The sequence below is a fragment of the Rhinopithecus bieti genome, unplaced genomic scaffold (assembly GCF_001698545.2).
Source record: "Rhinopithecus bieti isolate Rb0 unplaced genomic scaffold, ASM169854v2 scaffold_48884, whole genome shotgun sequence".
In the NCBI taxonomy this organism is placed as follows: Eukaryota; Metazoa; Chordata; class Mammalia; order Primates; family Cercopithecidae; genus Rhinopithecus; species Rhinopithecus bieti.
The window spans coordinates 356,716-375,924 of NW_016819304.1; the positions used below are offsets into that span (position 1 = coordinate 356,716).

Here is a 19,209-nt window from a genome sequence, read left to right on the forward strand (position 1 = left end):
CCCGTCTCGGCCTCCCAAAGTGCTGGGATTACAGGCTTGAGCCACCGCGCCCGGCGACCTGTGTTTATTTTTAAACAACAGGTAGGGATGGATAGAATAAAGCAAAACGATAAAAATCTCATAATCCATTTCTGTCCTCTCTGTCACATATTTTATGTATAAAAACTATAACAACCTAGAAAACTATGGCTATGTCCGGGCCCGGTGGCTCATGCCTGTAATCCCAGCACTTTGGGAGGCTGAAGCGAGCGGATCACTTGAGGTCAGGTGTTCGAGACCAGCCTAGCCAACATGGTGAAACCCCATCTCTACTAAAAATAGAAAAATTAGCTGGATGTGGTGGCAGATGCCTGTAATCCCAGCTACTTGGGAGGCTGAGGCAGGAGAATCACTGGAACCCAGGAGGTGGAGGTTACAATGAGCAGAGATCACACCATTGCACTCCAGCCTGAGTGACAAGAGCGAAACTCTGTCTCAAAAAAAAAAAGAAAAGAAAAGAAAAGAAAAAACTGTGGCTATGACTCATTAAGTTTTGGTTACTTTCTTTTCCTCCTGCTGCCTTCCTTTCCCTCTCTCAGAACATTATTATTATTCCTTTAGGGAAATCTAGGGACTGTTTGAATCTTTCCCTGAGGGATTTATTTCCCCCATTAGACTTCTAGACTCCTTAAGTGCCTCCATCTCCTCTTCTTGTTCTGCTGTCTAGGCTGAAGGCAAAGAAGAGAATACTTTTTCTTAAACTTGATTAATGTTTTACTCCCTTTAAGGTGTTTAGACTTTACCTCTTATGTGCTAGTCTTTTATTTCTATTTTATTGTAGGCTTCCTTTAATAGAACGGGAATGTTTTACATAAGCCTGTCTCATAAACCAGTTTTTTTCTCTCAAAAATTATTAGCAATCTGGATGGAGATTTGTGGGCTGGCCAGAAATGATCTTTTCTAGGGATGGTGATGTGTAGAGGAGTGGTGGGGAAGTAAAATAATTTCTCAGCTCAGTTCTGGACTTAAAATGGTAGTGGAATGAGAATGAGGAAAGACTTAATTATAAATTCTGTCATGCTGGCCTGTCAGAAAAGGTCTCTGTAACAACACCTCTTTTAACATAACATGTAATGTGTGTGTATTTTAAAGAGACTGTCATCAAGTCTGAAGGAAATGGAGAGTCATCTGTCTCTTTCTTAACTGCTTTCTTCAGGATGATGCCCGACAATTATTTGTTTTAGCTGGCAGTGCTGAAGAAGGAGTCATGACTCCAGAACTAGCAGGAGTGATTAAACGGTTATGGCGAGATGGTGGGGTACAAGCTTGCTTCAGCAGATCCAGGGAATATCAGCTCAATGATTCTGCTTCATAGTAAGTAATTTTTCTCTGTGAAACTATAACAGAGAATAACTTGGTGACACTAGAGAAAGTTTAGTGCCCATCCTTAAGGAAATGTTTAAGTAATAGACACTCTTAGAAGTTTATAGGATGCTTTATAAAAATTGTCTAAGGTTAGGATTATAGAGCCCTTGGTCATTTGTATGATTTGGAGAAAAAAGTTCCCTCTTGGAATGTAAATGGGATACTTGGCACCACTAAATTAGTTCCATGGCATTTTATTATAAGCAAGTGAAGGAGGAGAGACATTTATTGTGGCTGGGTTCTGAATCTGTTCCAACTCATAAGTTCCTCTGTGTAAGGGCTTGGCACTGATAGCCAGCTAGAGAGGGAAATTAGAATTGTGGTATTTCTTTTTATGCAGCCAGCTCTCTGTGTCTGGGCTGCACTGTGGATTTCACTAATAAATATTTTGCCAGATCACAATAGTAGACTTTGTATAGAAAGAGAAGGTTGAGTCATGGAATGAAGTTGAAGTATCTTTTTGTCAAGGATATTATCTTGAGTGTTAACATAGTTTTAGAGAATTTGTAATGAACACTTATATGAAGCTATTACGTGTTATCCTATTTTACCTCTTTTACATATACTTATTTATAAAACCTAAAATCAGAATTTTTTTTTTTTTTTTTTTGAGACGGAGTCTTGCTTTGTCGCCCAGGCTGGAGTGCAGTGGCGCGATCTCCGCTCACTGCGTGCTCCACCTCCCACGTTCACACCATTCTCCTGCCTCAGCCTCCCGAGTAGCTGGGACTACAGGCGCCCGCCACCACACTTGGCTAATTTTTTGTATTTGTAGTAGAGATGGGGTTTCACTGTGTTAGCCAGGATGGTCTCGATCTCCTGACCTTGTGATCCACCCACCTCGGCCTCCCAAAGTGCTTGGATTATAGGAGTGAGCCACCGTGCCCAGCCCAGAATGTATTTTTTTAAATGTACTTTTACGGAGCCTGGTGAGCACTTGTTATCTGTATTTCTCTTTGTACTTTTAAGCATTAAGGTTTTTTCTCCAATATTATTGTTTTCCTACTTTTCACATCATCATTCTAGCTTAAATTGTTACAAGAAGAAATTAAATGATATAGTCCGGCTGTGCATAAGGACAGGGATACATTCTGAAACATGCATCATTAGGTGATTTGTCATTGTGTGAATGTCATAGACTATGCATACACAGAATTAGATGGTATAGCCTACCACACACCTAAGCTCTGTGGTATAGCCTGTTGCCCCTAGACTATGAACCTGTACAGCATGTTATTGTACCAAATACTGTAGGCAATTGTAACATAATGGTAAGTATTTGTATATCTCAACATCTCTAAACATATAAAAGGATAATATGGCCCATGATGTCACTAGGGACTAGGAGTGTTTCAGCTCCATTATAATCTTACAGGATCACTAGCATACATTTATGGAGTCTGTTGTTGACCAAAACATTGTTATGCAGCACATGACTGTATTTGAAAACTTTCTTATTCTTTCAGTGAGAACTTGGCTTTAGAAATGTTTCAGGATTCTTGCCTACCTTTTAATATGTTTTAGTTGCAGGTATTGAGAGCTTAAATAATTCTACCAGTGGTCATCAAAAGTAGATTATAATTGCTTTTTCATCATTCATTCAGAAAGCTCTGAATCCTCTAACTACATGTGCTTATATTATAGAGATTTTCATAACAGTTGATCTAAGTTTGCCTCTTTACATTAGTGATAGTATTTGGTTTTATAGATCATTAATGATTCACTTATATTGGTGCCATCTGCTCATCAGTTTTCTAGCCTGGAATCAGCAAAGAATATAGTTTTGAAGCAGTCTTTTAATTATTTCCCTGAACAAATTAATTTTTTTGGAGGTATTTACAATTTGTTTTTGGTTTAGATTTTAAAAAAACCCAAACCTCCCCAACTCTTCTGTTTACTGAAAGAAAACGGAAAATATTCTTACTATAGTTCTCTTAATTTTAGTAAATCAAACACCATTCTCTAATGTCCTGTCAAATGGTTAAACACACATGACCTATTAAGTTTAATTGTCTGAGGACTTTTGGTATAGTTTGGTTTTGGTATTATACAGTACACAGTTAATTTAGTATTACATTTCAGGAATTTTTCTTTACTAAAAACATTTCCTGTTCCTGTTATTTTAATTTTTTAAATTGGCCTTCACAGTTTAATTCTGTAGAATTAAACCTATTTTTGTGTCTGGGCGCGGTGGCTCATGCCTATAATCCCAGCACTTTGGGAGACCAAGGCAGGCGAATCACCTGAGGTCAGGAGTTTGAGACCAGCCTAGCCAACATGGTGAAACCCCGTCTCTACTAAAAATATAAAAAATTAGCTGGGCGTAGTGGTGAGCATCTGTAATCCCAGCTGTTCAGGGGGCTGAAGCAGGAGAATCACTTGAACCCGGAAGATGGAGGTTGCAGTGAGCCGAGATCACACCTCTGCATTGCAGCCTAGGTGACAGAGTGAGACTCTGTCTCAAAAAAAAAAACAACAAAACAAAAGAAAAGAAAACAAAACAAAAACCTACTTTTGTTAATGTATATAGACTCTATACTTTAATTGTCCTATGTTGGATTCATATTTTTTCTTATTATTTCTTTTTTTAAGAGACGAGGGTCTCACTCTGTCACTCAGGCTGGAGTACAGTGGCACCCTGCAGCCTTGACCTCTTGGGTTCAAGTGATCCTTCTGCTTCACTCAAGGGTAGGAGGATTAGCTAGGACTACAGGCCTGCACCACCATGCTTAGTTAATTTTTAAAATATCTTGTAAAGACAAGGGTCTCTTTATGTTGCCCAGGCTGGTCTTGAACTCCTGACCTCAAGCAATCTTCCTGCCTTGGCCTCCCAAAGTGTGGGGATTACAGACATGAGCCACCATGCCTGGCTTCTTATCTTTTCTGTGATACTGAAGATCTGATTCTGTTTTGCCACTTTAGTAACTAGTAACAGGTTTAGAATAGGAACTAATTTAGTCTGTTGATTTGCAGTGCACATGGTTGGCTTCACCAAGTAAAAGTAAATGTGTCTTTTATTTAGTTATCTAAATGATCTGGATAGAATATCCCAGTCTAACTACATTCCAACTCAGCAAGATGTTCTTCGGACACGAGTGAAGACCACAGGCATTGTAGAAACGCATTTCACCTTCAAAGACCTATACTTCAAGTAAGTCATTAGCCTTTTTGCTAGGTGTGCCAAATACAGGTATCTTTTGTTTTAGTTTACCATCTCTTAAACAGGGTAAAATTTCTCTGGGCAGTATTCCTTAGTTTAGAAACTTAACCTATTTATCAGCATTGTTTGAATGTTTTAACTGAATGCGGGCCCAAACATCTCTTGTTTCTCCAAATAGCATCAAATGTTTGTGTCCATTTAGAGGAATTTAAATTCAAAAATAAATTGTAACTTGCCTCCCAGTAAAATTTTTCCTGTGATAACTGGTTTGTTTTAATTTTATTCTTTTCAGCTGCTTGTTAGACTCACCAAAACAGATATTGAATGTTTAATAGGGTAACAATATTAAACTTATGAAAACCAGTTTTTTTGGCTAGTTACATGGTTTTGTTTTGCCATTTTGATATTAAAATAGAAATGCTTTTCTCCCCAGTGTCACTTCTTTTTGGTTTGAATTTCCCTTCCAGTTGAATGGAATGGAGCAAGTATTACCATGGCTCTTGAAGTAATTTGTGCGTAGTGTCATGTACAATTAAGTTCTTAGTACAGTGCAGAAATATGAGGATAGAGGTATTTTGGGTTGGTAAGATGACATTTAAACAGTGATTTTTTTTGGTTTGTTTTTAAAATTTTATTTTTTAGAGACAGGGTCTTTCTCTGTCATCCAAGCTGGAGTGGAGTGGTGTGATCATGGCTCACTGCAGCCTTGACTTTCTGGGCTCAAGTGATCCTTCTGCCTCAGCCTTCCAAGTTGCTGGGACTATAGGCTCATGCCACTGTGCCTGGCTAATGTTTACCAAAAAAAAACAAATATGTAGAGACAGGATCTCTCTTTACTGCTCAGGCTGGTCTCAAACTCCTGGGCTCAGGTGATTCTCCCGCTTTAGCCTCTCAAAGTGCTGGGATTGCAAGTGTGAGCCACCATGCCCAGTCCAACTGTGATAGTTTTAGAGAGAGAAGATTCTAGTATTCTAATACAAATAACTTTCTCATTAGCGTTAGTAATTCTTTTTTTTTTTTTTTTTTTTTTTTTTTGAGACGGAGTCTTGCTCTGTCGCCAGGCTGGAGTTCAGTGGTGCGATCTTGGCTCATTGCAACCTCTGCCTCCCGGATTCAAGTGATTCTCTTGCCTCAGCCTCCTGAGTAGCTGGGAGTACAGGCGCCGCCACCACGCCCGGCTAATTTTGTTGTTGTTGTTGTACTTTTAGTAGAGACGGGCTTTTACCGTGTTAGCCAGGATGGTCTCTATCTCCTGACCTTGTGATCTGCCCGCCTCGGCTTCCCAAAATGCTGGGATTACAGGTGTGAGCCACCATGCCTGGCAGCATTAGTAATTCTAAAACAAGCCTCAGCTTGTCTCTGTGTTAATGGTCTTTTATAAATATTAGAAATGTTTTTTTGGTTCCCATTTTCTTCTTTTGTGACCTTTGAGATTAGGAGCAAACTTTTCTCCTTCAGTATACCATGTGTTCTTTAGTTATGTTATTATGCTTATATGTAGAATGTGATGTTCAGCATTATTGCATACAGATGTAACTACTACCTCAGAGCCTGTCAGGTTTTTTGTCTGAAACCAACTCTTAACACAGGATTTGTGAAATCCACATAGGGTTTACTTATTACTAGATACCAGTCAGGGTCTTGAAATCCTAATACACCAAACTAGATTTTTTCCTGGTGCAGGAAAATAGTAGTTCAGCTGTGAATGCTTTTAGAATAGACTTGCTGCTTATCTTTAGTACTGATGAATTTATTTAGCAAGAGCAGCAAAGACCACATGGATTATCACTCATGAGACCATAAGAATGAGATTTCTTTGTATAAGGTTTGTAATCTACTTATAATTAAAAGTTGTGATCATTATTTAGTGTTGGAAACTTTCTTATTGGTGTTGTTATATAGATCAGTCTTAGTTAGGCAAATCCTAACTGTCCTGTCTTTTTATGCCATGATCAATAGCCAGATCTAATTAAGGTGCCACACCTACTTGATTATTGGCATGTAGTTATCTTGTTATGAAGTACTATCATTTCTTCCTTTTCCTCTTCTCTCTAGGCAAAACTACTATCCATTTATTCAAACATTTATTGAGCATCTACCATATGCAAGGCATTGTGTAATTGCTTACTTGCCTCTCAGTTAATGAGGTAATGTTTATGAAATGTTGATCTCTTAGTGAATGGTATTGTAAATGTTAATATGTGCTAAAAGCCCACCTTGGAACTTCACAGTGTTGTATAGACTTTGTAGAGAAAATGGGGGAGTAAATTGAAGTTATTGGTGTGTCTCCCCTTGAGACTTCCATGGTGAAATATATGATGTTAGCCTTCCTAAAACCTGTATTATGACCCTATATTAAAGCCAGCTTGTGATTACATCATTTCAGGTGTCATGACCAAAGGTCAAAAAGAATTGTGCAAGATCAACCCAAAGGAAGAGTTGGGTCGTAAAGAGATAATTCCTTTCAAGCATACATTGAGAAATCACCAACTGTGTCTTATTTCTTTCAATTTCTGGGCAAAAACATCTCTGGAAATGTAGGCCTCTAGTCACTATTGATCTTATACATTAAACCAGTTCGGCAGAGTTTAGCCTTTAAAAATTTTATCATTTTCTTCAAACACAGATCACAGAGTAACCATTTGCATGTGTATGTCATTAGACCTAAGTATCAGCTAAAACACAAAGCAGTGCAGATCTTCTTTTTACTGTAGGAGGTAGTTGAGGATGCTGCTGATAGAAGTTCAGCAGTTGACTCAGAATACCAAGTAAGTCGCCCAGAAGAGAGTATTGGACTAAAACTGATCTGGAGTGGAACATAAAGTTTGTGAACAGTTGAGACTTTGTTTTTGTTAATTAGGTTTAAGTAAGACTTGGAGTTTGGAAATATTGGTCAAGGCTGTTTTTTGGTTATTGGGTTCATAGAATCCTACCATAAAAATATAATTTATTTGTTTTTACAATTAATCTCCAAATTTTTTTTTTAAGGTAAGGAAAACAAACTTAGTAGGAAGAAGTTATGGAAGCAGAGTGCACATTGGGCATTTATAGGCAAACCATTTTGAGAGTCAGAACATGGGTGCTGGAGTTAGAGTGCCTAGGTTCAGATCCCCAGTCCCTGTTTGTTAGTAGTGTACCTTTGAGCAAATCATTTAACATTGAATTGCCTCAATTTCTTTATCTGTATAATTGGGATAATAATAATAGTACTTAGAGGAGTGTTACAAGGGCAAAGTGAGTTAAGATGTTTAGTAGTAGTGTCTGGCACCATGGTAAGCACTCAATAAATATGCCATTATTATTATTATCTCAAACTGTATTATTTAGCTCTTTGCTTTTCCTATCTTTTCCCCTCCTTCCTTTAATCCATTTCAGTGTTTATTCTGCTGACTTTTCACACATCTGGTACAAGCTTTGATAGAGAGGAGGCTCAACTATCTGTCTAAAATTAGAATCTAGATTATTCACAAATTTTATTTTCTCATGTTGTTGTCTTGTACTTTTAGTCAAGGTAATTATTTTGACTGCATTTAATCTATTCCTTGTTTGTCTTCTATTGTAAATGAAGTTTTGAATATGTAATAGTGGGAAGTTTACTAATTATTTCAGTTTAGGGAGAGGTGTATGTGTGACCTTGCTGAATTTGTGCTTTCTTTCCCCTTGTCAGGATGTTTGATGTAGGTGGCCAAAGATCAGAACGAAAAAAGTGGATTCACTGTTTTGAGGGAGTGACAGCAATTATTTTCTGTGTGGCCCTCAGTGATTATGACCTTGTTCTGGCTGAGGACGAGGAGATGGTATGTGGGAGCTTCTGGTAAAAAGTCTGTCTAATGTAACCAGGAAATAGAAAATAACTTATTAGGAAGATTGTCTGCATCCATTTGCTCATTCAGTCAAAACTTAGTATCTTTAATTTTTTTGATCTGTGTCCTATTACTCTCAAAAAGATGTTATAATCACATTGAGTATGTGGAAAGGATGTTAGCCAGCCCTTCCTCCTACCTCCTCTCACCTCAAAATTATACAAATGAGGACTGACACTCAACTTTATCTTATTGGTGTTTGACTTATTTCCATTAATGCCATTCAGTGCTGCAAAATTTGTTGGTTTGTTTTTTTTTTTTTTTTTTTTTTGAGACGGAGTCTTGCTCTGCCACCCAGGCTGGAGTGCAGTGGCCGGATCTCAGCTCACTGCAAGCTGCGCCTCCCGGGTTTATGCCATTCTCCTGCCTCAGCCTCCCGAGTAGCTGGGACTACAGGCGCCCGCCACGTCGCCCGGCTTGTTTTTTGTATTTTAAGTAGAGACAGGGTTTCACCGTATTAGCCAGGATGGTCTCGATCTCCTGACCTCGTGATCCGCCCGTCTCGGCCTCCCAAAGTGCTGGGATTACAGGCTTGAGCCACCGCGCCCGGCCGGTTTGTCTTTTTCATTAAGTTAATCCACTTTTACTATCTGCTACTGACCTATCATCCTTTATTTCTTTTTCAGAACCGAATGCATGAAAGCATGAAACTGTTTGACAGCATTTGTAATAACAAATGGTTTACAGAAACTTCAATCATTCTCTTCCTTAACAAGAAAGACCTTTTTGAGGAAAAAATAAAGAGGAGTCCGTTAACTATCTGTTATCCAGAGTACACAGGTAAGAGGTTATGAAAGATTTTGTTGGAGGTACACATCTTACTTAGATCGACACTTTGGTGGCATTCATAAAACTTTTTTTTTTTTTAGTGATTGATGGAGAGTATTCAGTGGTAGTGGCATTGGCATTAAGCCTGTGATTAAAACCCCCTGAGTCAAGAGTGCCATATCAGACACAATTGAATTTTCTGTGTTTATTTTAAATTTCTCTCTTCATTTTTTGAGGAAAATAAAAAAGGAGAAAAAGTAAATTTGGGAGCTGGGCATGGTGGCTATAATTCTAGCTACTTGGAAGGTTGAGGCAGGAGGATCATTTGAGCCCAAGAGTTTGAGATCAGCCTAGGCAACATAGTGACATCCTGTCTCACAAAAAATAAAGTAAAACTTGGTATATGTCGAAGAAAATACAAGGGTAAGTTGTAATCATTGTGCCCAAGAAACTGACATGTAGTTGCTGAGGGACATAAATAAATTTATTGTAGTGTAAAATGTGCATTAACAGAAATGGAATAGAAGTGGTTACTTCTGATGGGGTCAGTGTAGTCTTTTTCTAGAGCTGCTAAGAGGATGAAATAGAAATCATCAGGCAGACAGGGGAATAAAAGCATTTTAGAAAAGACGAATTGCATATATGAAAATATGGAGGTAGGAAAATGGTGTGACCAGTCGTGGAACTCAGAAGGAGTTTGGTATTACTAGAGTTTACAGTGGCAGGGAAGAAGTGGTTGGAGAGATGGTCAGAGATCAACTCATGGAGGGCCTTATATCTCATGCTGAGACAATGATGATCAGTTGAAGGTTTAATATCCTTCCATGATCCATATCATGGGGTACATCATATAGAAGAAACTGTGCTTTAGAAAGATTATGCAATAAATAATAAAGATAGTAGTAGATTTGAATTAGTAAGAACTCAGGATGGAAATAAAAACTTTTGATGGGGATTAAGGGATATATCTTAGAACCCAAAGGCAAGAATGCACAAGTCTTAGAATGGAATTAGAACTAGGAAATAATTGTCAGGAAGCCTGGAAGCACTCTTTATCCCCATCTTTTTTCTCTCCTCTGTGTATCTTTTTTATTATTCTTTCTCTCCTTACCAGCTTTCTCTGCTATTCAGTTTATGTGATAACAGCCTAGTCACAGTTTCTATATCTCTGTTAAAAAGATCAGACTAGGCCGGGTGTGGTGGCTCACACCTGTAATCCCAGCACTTTGGGAGGCTGAGTGGATCACGAGGTCAGGAGATTGAGACCATCCTGGCTAACACAGTGAAACCCCGTCTCTACTAAAAATACAAAAAAAAAAAAAATTAGCTGGGCATGGTGGCAGGCACCTGTAGTCCCAGCTACTCGGGAGACTGAGGCAGGAGAATGGTGTGAACCTGGGAGGTGGAGCTTGCAGTGAGCCGAGATCGCACCACTGCACTCCAGCCTGGGCGACTGAGCAAGACACCATCTCAATAACAAAAACAAAAAAAAGGTAAGACTAGACCGGGATTGCTTGGCCTTGGTTTCAAATTCCAAGGAGAGAGATTCTGGCCATGGTTAAGTCAGGCAGAAATCTGTAGGCCAATCAGTTGAGGTCAGGGGCAGAAATGTAACTGCCAGGGATGGATCACTATGAAACTAGGAGATCAGAGTCAGGTATTTCCAGAGAATAGGAACTCTTATTAGCGGAGACACTGTAAATGCTTTCTATAATAAAGTGAGGCCGGGTGCGGTGGCTCATGCCCGTAATCCCAGCACTTTGGGAGGCCGTGGTGGGTGGATCATGAGGTAAAGAGATCGCGACCATCCTGGACAATGTGGTGAAACCCTGTCTATACTAAAAATAGAAAAATTAGCTGGGCATGGTGGCACGCACCTGTAATCCCAGCTACTCGGGAGGCTGAGGCGGGAGAATCGCTTGAACCCAGGGGGCGGAGGTTGCAGTGAGCTGAGATTGCACCACTGCACTCCAGCCTGAAAACAGAGTGAGTCTCCATCCATCAGTCAGTCAATCAATAAAGTGAAGGGGTAAAGCAGGGTTAAGGAAATGGGAAGAGTCAGAGGTACTCCCAGGTTTCTGTCTTGGATGCTGGTGCTCTGACCTGAATTCATATTTAGGAATGTTGATTTTTAATTATTTATGGAACGTCGAAATAATATCTCATGGGCAGTTATATTTGAGGTTGGGGAGAGGTTGGAGTTTGAGATCATCAGTAATGAAAACATGGAAATGGGTGAAATGACCTATGGAGATAATAATATAGAATGAGGAGAAAAAGGACCACAGATAAAATGAGAGAGAATAGCAGCCTCTATTGGCAGGAGAGAAAGAAAGATATCATAACCAAAAGGAGAGCTTAAAAAGTGAGTTGATTAAATATTTCAGTCAACAGTGTTATCTGTAGATAAGTAAGATAAATACTGAAAAATGGCCTTGGAGTTAACAGTTAGGAGGTCGGTGACCTGCTCTTGAGAGCAGTGTCAATGGAAAGGTGAGTACAGTGAGTTACAGAATGGAAAGTGAAGAAAGAAGACAAGTGTAGACTACTCTTGAGCAACGTGGTAAAAGGGAGAGATTTAAGAATGTTTATAGGTTGAGGGCTAAGATCCTATAAGCAAAAGAGATGTTGAAAAAACAAATGTAATTGAATGAGCAAGATTTGCAAGCAGATGGGAAAAAAGGAATTACGAGTCTAGGTAGGAAAAATGGATAAACAAATTGTGTTATATACATACAATGAATATTATTTACCCAAGAAAAGGAATAATAATAGATGGTACAACTTGTATGAAACTCAAAACACTGTGCTAAGTAAAAGAGGCCAATACTTCTATTCTATGATATATCCAAAATAGGCAAATCCATAGAGACAGAAAGCATATTAGTGGTTATGAGAATTGGGAGAATGGGAAGAAAAGGGAGTGATTACTTAATGGGAATAGGGCATTGAAAAAGTTTTGTCGCTAGAGAGAGGTGGTGATTGCATAACATTGTGAATACACTAAGTGCCACTGAATTGTATACTTTAAAATGGTTAAATATCTGTTATGTTAATTTTCCTCAATTTTTAAAAAGAGTATAGGTAGAGCAATCGATTTTTGAGGAAGAAGTAAGACACCTCTAAGACCAGAAGTACAGATAAGTGCAGATATGTAACATTTTGAGTGAGGTGGTAGGACAAAAAGTTGAGATGTAGTTTAATCCTCATGGCCTCTGTTTTCTCAAGGAAGTTGGAAATGTGGTTACCTGTTCAGAGTAAAGAACAGAGGGAGGTGAGAATCAGGTGATTTATAGAAATCAACCAAGTTTTAGGATTGGGGGAGAGAGATGTAAGACAAGTAAAAGAATTGGCATTAATGTTGAAGGCCCAGCTTAGAGTCTTCACACAAAGCAAAGAGCCTTTAATCTCATATCCATTTTCTTTGTTGTTGTTAACTTCCGAGCCTATCCTCCATTGTTTTCATTCTACGTACAGATTCTTACAGTCCTTATTTGCCAGGTATTAGTATCTGTTCCTAGCAGACAAAATTCACTTTTCACTCATTGGCCTCTAATTTACAGAGGTTGTTTTCCAGATTTTAAGAACGTGCTGCAAGCACCTACAAAGCTGTTTTCCTTCAGTTATTTAAATATTTTAATTAATATTCTTTTCCTTTCCTTTTTTTTTCTTTTTTTGAGACAATGTCTTGCTCTGTCTCCCAGACAGAAATGCAGTGGCATGATCTCGGCTCACTGAAACCTTCACCCCCCAGATTCAAGTGCTTCTTGTGCCTCAGCTCCACTACAGGTGCCCACCACTAGGCCTAGCTAATGATTTTTTGATTTTTAGTAGAGATGGGGTTTCACAGTGTTGGCCAGGTTGGTCTCGAACTCCTGACCTCAAGCGATCCACCTGCCGTGGCCCCAGGTGTGAACCACCCCACCCAGCTCCTTTTTTCTTAAGCTCCATTTTGTTACCTGGTCTTCTTTATATCTTTGTTATTGATATTTTTGTTATGCTTAATGTTACTTATGAATATGAATAAATGTTCATATTGGACAAAGGACATCTAAAAGCAAACTGTATCCTTCTCAACAATTTCTCACTTCATTGATCCTTTCTAGTTGGAAACACTTTGTAGCAGAGTAATATTATCTCCTTTTAGCATGATCCGACCCAGTTGTTTTCAAAAATATGGAACGCTTCACGAATTTGCCTGTCATCCTTGCACAGTGGCCATGCTAATGTTCTCTGTATTGTTCCAATTTTAGTACATGTGCTACCGAAGTGAGCACTACCCTGTTGAATTTTTACTCCAAGATCACTCCAAGGAACACAGCCTCTCTCAGACCTTTGAAGCAGTTGTGTTCCCTAGAAATGCACCTTCCTACTTTCCTAGTTTCCTTTTATACTTTCTAGATTTTTTTTAGCTGAAAAGTCTAAATGAAAGGGTAAAGAGAAACAACGTTATGTTTTCTTCAATCTTTGTGTGTGATTTTATTTTAGTTACCATGAGAGTCTACTCTCACGAAGAACCTAATTATAGAAACATCTAATGATTATAGAAATAGAGAATTCTATTCATATTTAATTGGGTTATGTTTCCTCTCCATAAGTAAATGGTAATGGTCTGACCTAGTTGAGTTCAGGCAGCTGTTACAATTTGAACTGAGAGTACTGGGTGTCTGTTTTAGGTTCCAATACATATGAAGAGGCAGCTGCCTATATTCAATGCCAGTTTGAAGATCTGAACAGAAGAAAAGATACCAAGGAGATCTATACTCACTTCACCTGTGCCACAGACACGAAGAATGTGCAGTTTGTTTTTGATGCTGTTACAGATGTCATCATTAAAAACAACTTAAAGGAATGTGGACTTTATTGAAAAGCATGGATGTTAGTGAAAGGTAAAGTTTCATACAAGGTAGTTATAGTGCTATAGTGATGTCTCTTAGCTTTGTAAACTTTTTCTAATTCAGAATATTCTTCTCTTCTAGTTACTACAGTGTGGAGTGTTGAGACCAGACACCTTTTGCTGTCTTATGGGGCAGCTACAAGCATGAACGGGACCAGGGAATGGCAGCAGCATGCAGAATCTTAGCACTCTTTAGCACAATCTTCTATATTAGGGAACTTTTAATTGACATGAGATGCTAAATTCAGACATTGGAATTGGAAGAACTGTAAAGTGTGATTTGATCAAGACATCACTTGGATTTCTTAATCTTAAATGCTTATGGAAGATGTGAAGTTGAGGTGCTGCATTCTAGAACTTTCAATATATAGCTTACTCTTTTTTTCCCCTTCTTAACAAACCACCAGTGGTTCATTTTAGGGTTTTTTCATCAAGAGAAGAATAACTTTACTAAATTTTATTTCTTTATTTGCAAAAGAATCTTTATTAAAACACAATGTTAACTATGCACATGATGTGACCAGATCATCTTGAAAATATTCCTCTTTAGTAGGAACTCTTTGTTTTTAACTCTTGGTGTGGTCAGAATATAATACTTCCATAATTACTTATAATGCTTTCCAGTTACTGGGGCTATGCATACAACTTTTTTGATGAAATTTATGTTATTATCCTGCTCAAAGTACCATTATGGTTTCCATATGGTAATTACATTGGAAAGTTCTGCAGTAAGATTCTAGTTCTCTCTTTTCTTTAAGCTTATGGTTGAAGGTCAACCTTGTTTATGCAGATTACCAAATTACTGCTGTGATGTAGTATGATAAAGTCAGCTTCTTGGATACAGACACACCCAGGACAGCTGCCAATCAGAAATGCAAATTGCTAAATTCCAAACAGAACCAGTGACTTTGCTGCTACATATTTACTAAATTGACCACTTTGATTCTTGCTTGTTTGTCTCAGTTATAGGGAGTTTTGTACAAGGTGCCTCTTGTTTTCCATCTTCATGGCCTTTTCTGTTGAGAGACATCTAAAGTATATTAACAGTGCATGCTTTTACTTTGTAAATGTGGTGCCAAATCCCTGTTTGCCATCGTTTTTACTGTAGCAATGTTAACTGTAGTAATCCTTAGTCAGTATGTTCTTTTGCTGAAACTGTTGCATTTTGGGACTTTTTTCCACTTTGTCATGTGTACATTTTTAATCTGTTATAGTTGGCAGCAGTATTAAAATGGTGAGTAAAGAGCCCAGGTTTGCTCCTGTTTGTAACTAGTATTTAATGGAAATACTGTCTTCTGTTTCCTTTTGCCTTTGCAGAATGTGTTTTTAGCCTTTGTGTGAGAATGGGTTTAGGTGGAAGGGTTTCCTGAAGGTCTAGTCCTTTGGTGTAATAGTATTGTTGAACCTTAGGTTTTGTGTTATATCTGCATACGAGTGGATGTGATCATCATTCATTTTGCAGATTTACATTTTGCTTGTGTGGAGAGTTATATTCACTTCAACCTACAGACCCTTTTGTATAATGTACAGCAAATGTCATTAAATATTGAATGCTCTATTGGGGGAAGACAAATGAAGAGAATGCATTTTGAGCATTTCAAATTCAGAAGTTTGAGCAGTGCCTTTTGGGGTCCAATCTTTTGAATTGGATTCTATTTCATCTTTTGATGTGACCTTTCACTAGTTTACAGAAAAAGGTTGGTGTCAACAAAAAAGCAAGTCATAGCAGTTCAGTGCCTTTGTTGGTAGTTTTTAACTTTTTTTCTGATTCTTTTTGGAAAATCATAGCTTACAGATGGTATAACTGTATTATATAATGAAATTTTCTTTAGATTTGGGAAAACTTGATCTGAAAGAAAATTATCAGCTTCAATTGGTGATTGATTCAATGCCCACAATGTAAACAGGGTTGGTAGTTCTTATTCATTTTGAATATATCTTTTCCTTATTGTATTCTGTAATATGGGATCATCTGGAAATGAGAACTGGTGGAATATTATTTTCAACTTTAGTCTTTCTATATTGTGGACTAATGGAATGGTGTTACTGATAATCTAAAATAACCAGTAATCCAAAAAAGTTCATTTTATTTTGAATTTGTATTTTCATTTGAATATCTATCTGATATGTTAAATTTTAGCCCTTCTGTTAAAGAAAACAGCAGGTCCCCATTTTCTGCCTTTGTACCATTTACATTTGCTCTCTGTTTGTTTACATGAAGATCACTCTTATTTCACCATCCCAAATAACTTATCTAAATGCACATTCCTGGAGGACACAGGGAGACAATTTAAGTCAGTGGTCTTTAATATGACTTAAGTAAAAATCACTTGGACCCATCTAAGAGATTGACTTTTGGCTGGTGGGCTGGCAATCGATAATTTTTTTTTTTTTTTGAGACGTGGTCTCGCTCTGTTGCCCAGGCTGGAGTGCAGTGGCGCGATCTTGGGTCACTGCAAGCGCCGCCTCCCGGGTTCACGCCATTCTGCTGGGACTACAGGTGCCTGCCACCACACCCGGCTAATTTTTTGGTATGTTTTAGTAGAGACAGGGTTTCACCGTGTTAGCCAGGATGCTCTTGATCTCTTGACCTCGTGATCCGCCCGCCTCGACCTCCCAAAGTGCTGGATTACAGGTGTGAGCCACCGCACCCGGCCGGCAATTTATAATTTTTAAAAGGTGATTTTGATTACAGTCAGGCTTGCAAATCACTGGTTTGTATTGAAACAAAAGATATTTTCTTGTAGCAGGGCTAAAATGTGGGATGAAACATTAAATCTACTAGCCTGAAAAAAAACTTCAGCATTTGTAATCAAAGAAGCTAAAAGTTGCCTTGTGTGTTTCCTCTGGAGAATGCTGGAGATTTGTGATGGATAATGTTTCAGAATTCAGGTGCCTATGCTTTGGACCATTTAAGAAGCCATTAGTCTCTGTGTAAAGAAGAGGTATTCTTAATGGACAGTCCCCCCAACCTTATAAATTCAGCTTTGCAACAGATTTTACCTCCTAGGATGAAAATTCCAAAAACTTTAACAATTATTCGTAAGTGGATCTTGAGATGACATTTTCATCTTGGACAGTTTGAATTCTAAATCTCTAGTTCTCAGTGAATCATTTTTTAAATTTTACTGATGGATCGTTATTTTCACAAGGTACTACATTTTACAGTGTAAGACTAGATGGGACCAAAATTTTTTAAAAAATTTGTTGCCTTGGTTTTTAAATTTTCATATATATTCTATTTGTTGTATATACACATTAGACTATTTTAAAATAACAGCTGGTTTTTGTAATTCATTCAGTCACTCTATATTCTTATATTCTGGTCATTATTCTCTCATTTATAGCTGTGACATGCTTTGGACATTGCTTCCCTGGCCTGATTAGTTACTTAATATAATTTTTTCATTTGCTTAGCATGTGTGACATAGTTCTGGAGTTTCCTGTTGCAGAACTCCTTGCTGTATTGCAGTCATATATAAGGTAAAGTCAGCCTCTTGTTCCTATTAAAAACCTACCATTGATTATTTTCCCTTTTTATATGTTCAAAAAAAAAAAAATCAGCAGCCCTCTACTCATTTTATAACCCTAAAACGTCACTGTTTTCCTTGAGCGGTAGTACTTGTGGGATCTTTCCTTTTCATGTGTAATACTGATTTTAAGAACAATGATCTTAGTTTGCCAGTGCCAGGTAATTATTGTGTTCTACTTTAGGCTTCGTAGTGCAAATCAGAGATCTGACCTGGATCACCCTCAGCTCTTTACATAGCTTTATGGTCATCATATTTTGTTGTATTGCTCCCAACAAGCACAAGAGAAAAAGGCAGGCTGCCTAGAGACCTCAAGTTCAAAGTTGATTTTGCTGACAACTGTCAGGGAGTAAAAGAAAGGCTTTTTCAGGCACTGGAGAACTAACTTTAATGATGATCAAGGTCTTTATTCCTTTATGTTTTAGTTTTTAAGATCCCTTCTCTCCCTCCTTTCCCCTCAGTTTTCTCAACATTTCTGAGTTCTGTTGAGAACAACATACTTCAGAACATGTCAGGATAGGGCAGTTTTTTCTCTTGTTTTCTTTTCTTTTCTTTTTTTTTTGAGACAGTCTTGCTCTGTTGCCCAGGCTGGAGTGTAGTGGCACGATCTCTGCTCACTGCAACCTTTGCCTCATGGGTTCAAGCGATTCTTGTGCCTCAGCCTCCCAAGTAGCTGTGATTACAGGCGTGTGCCACCATACCTGACTAACTTTTGTATTTTTAGGAGAGACAGGGTTTCACCATGGTAGCCAGGCTGGTCTCGAACTCCTGACCTCAAGTGATTTGCCTGCCTCGTCCTCCCAAAGTGCTGAGATTACAGGTATGAACCACTCCACCCACTCAGGGCAGTTTTTTTTTCTGATACCATATCAGGCCTAGACCTGGGCTGACTCAGATCTTCTCAGGAATAAGAGGTAATAAGGAATGTTAAACAGCAGTAGTTACCTGGGGTACGTGGTTAATTTGATTTAGCGGATTCTTTGGCTAAACCCTAGTAAATTAAAATGTCTGAGCCAGATCATGGGAATATACATGTTTTTAATACATTCCTCAGGTGATTTTAATATAGCCAATCTGGGCCAACATTTGAGGACAACTGAGGAGGACCTAATACAGGTTGAGTAGCCCTTATCCAAATCTCTTGGAATCAGAAGTGTTTGAGAGTTCAATTTTTGTCATGTTTTGAAATATTTGCATTATATACTTACTGGTTCAGGATTCCAAATCCAAAAATCTGAAATCCAAAATGCCCCAGTGCGTGCTTCCTTTGAGCATTATGTTGTCACTCAAAAAGCTTCCGATTTTGGAGCATTTTAGATTTTGGATTTTCAGGTTTGAAATGCTCAATCTATATTAAAGATCAACGCAGGCGGCCGGGCGCGGTGGCTCAAGCCTGTAATCCCAGCACTTTGGGAGGCCGAGACGGGCGGATCACGAGGTCAGGAGATCGAGACCATCCTGGCTAACACAGTGAAACTCCGTCTCTACTAAAAAATTGAAAAAAAAAATAGCCGGGCGAGGTGGCAGGCGCCTGTAGTCCCAGCCACTTGGGAGGCTGAGGCAGGAGAATGGCATAAACCCGGGAGG

The 19,209-nt window shown here is 38.5% G+C and overlaps 1 protein-coding gene across 1 annotated transcript in view; it reads left to right on the top strand.

The window, feature by feature from the left end:
• The window catches only part of GNAI3 (G protein subunit alpha i3), a 49,008-nt gene extending 33,643 nt beyond the window's left edge, over positions 1–15,365 (top strand). Inside the window, exons 4-9 of the mRNA XM_017858771.1 lie at positions 1,196–1,353; positions 4,427–4,555; positions 8,232–8,361; positions 9,054–9,207; positions 13,872–14,084; positions 14,175–15,365. Coding sequence (XP_017714260.1) covers positions 1,196–1,353; positions 4,427–4,555; positions 8,232–8,361; positions 9,054–9,207; positions 13,872–14,062 — 762 coding nt within the window. The 3' untranslated portion in view covers positions 14,063–14,084; positions 14,175–15,365. The remainder of the gene's footprint in view (positions 1–1,195; positions 1,354–4,426; positions 4,556–8,231; positions 8,362–9,053; positions 9,208–13,871; positions 14,085–14,174) is intronic.
• The last annotated feature ends 3,844 nt before the right edge of the window (positions 15,366–19,209 follow it).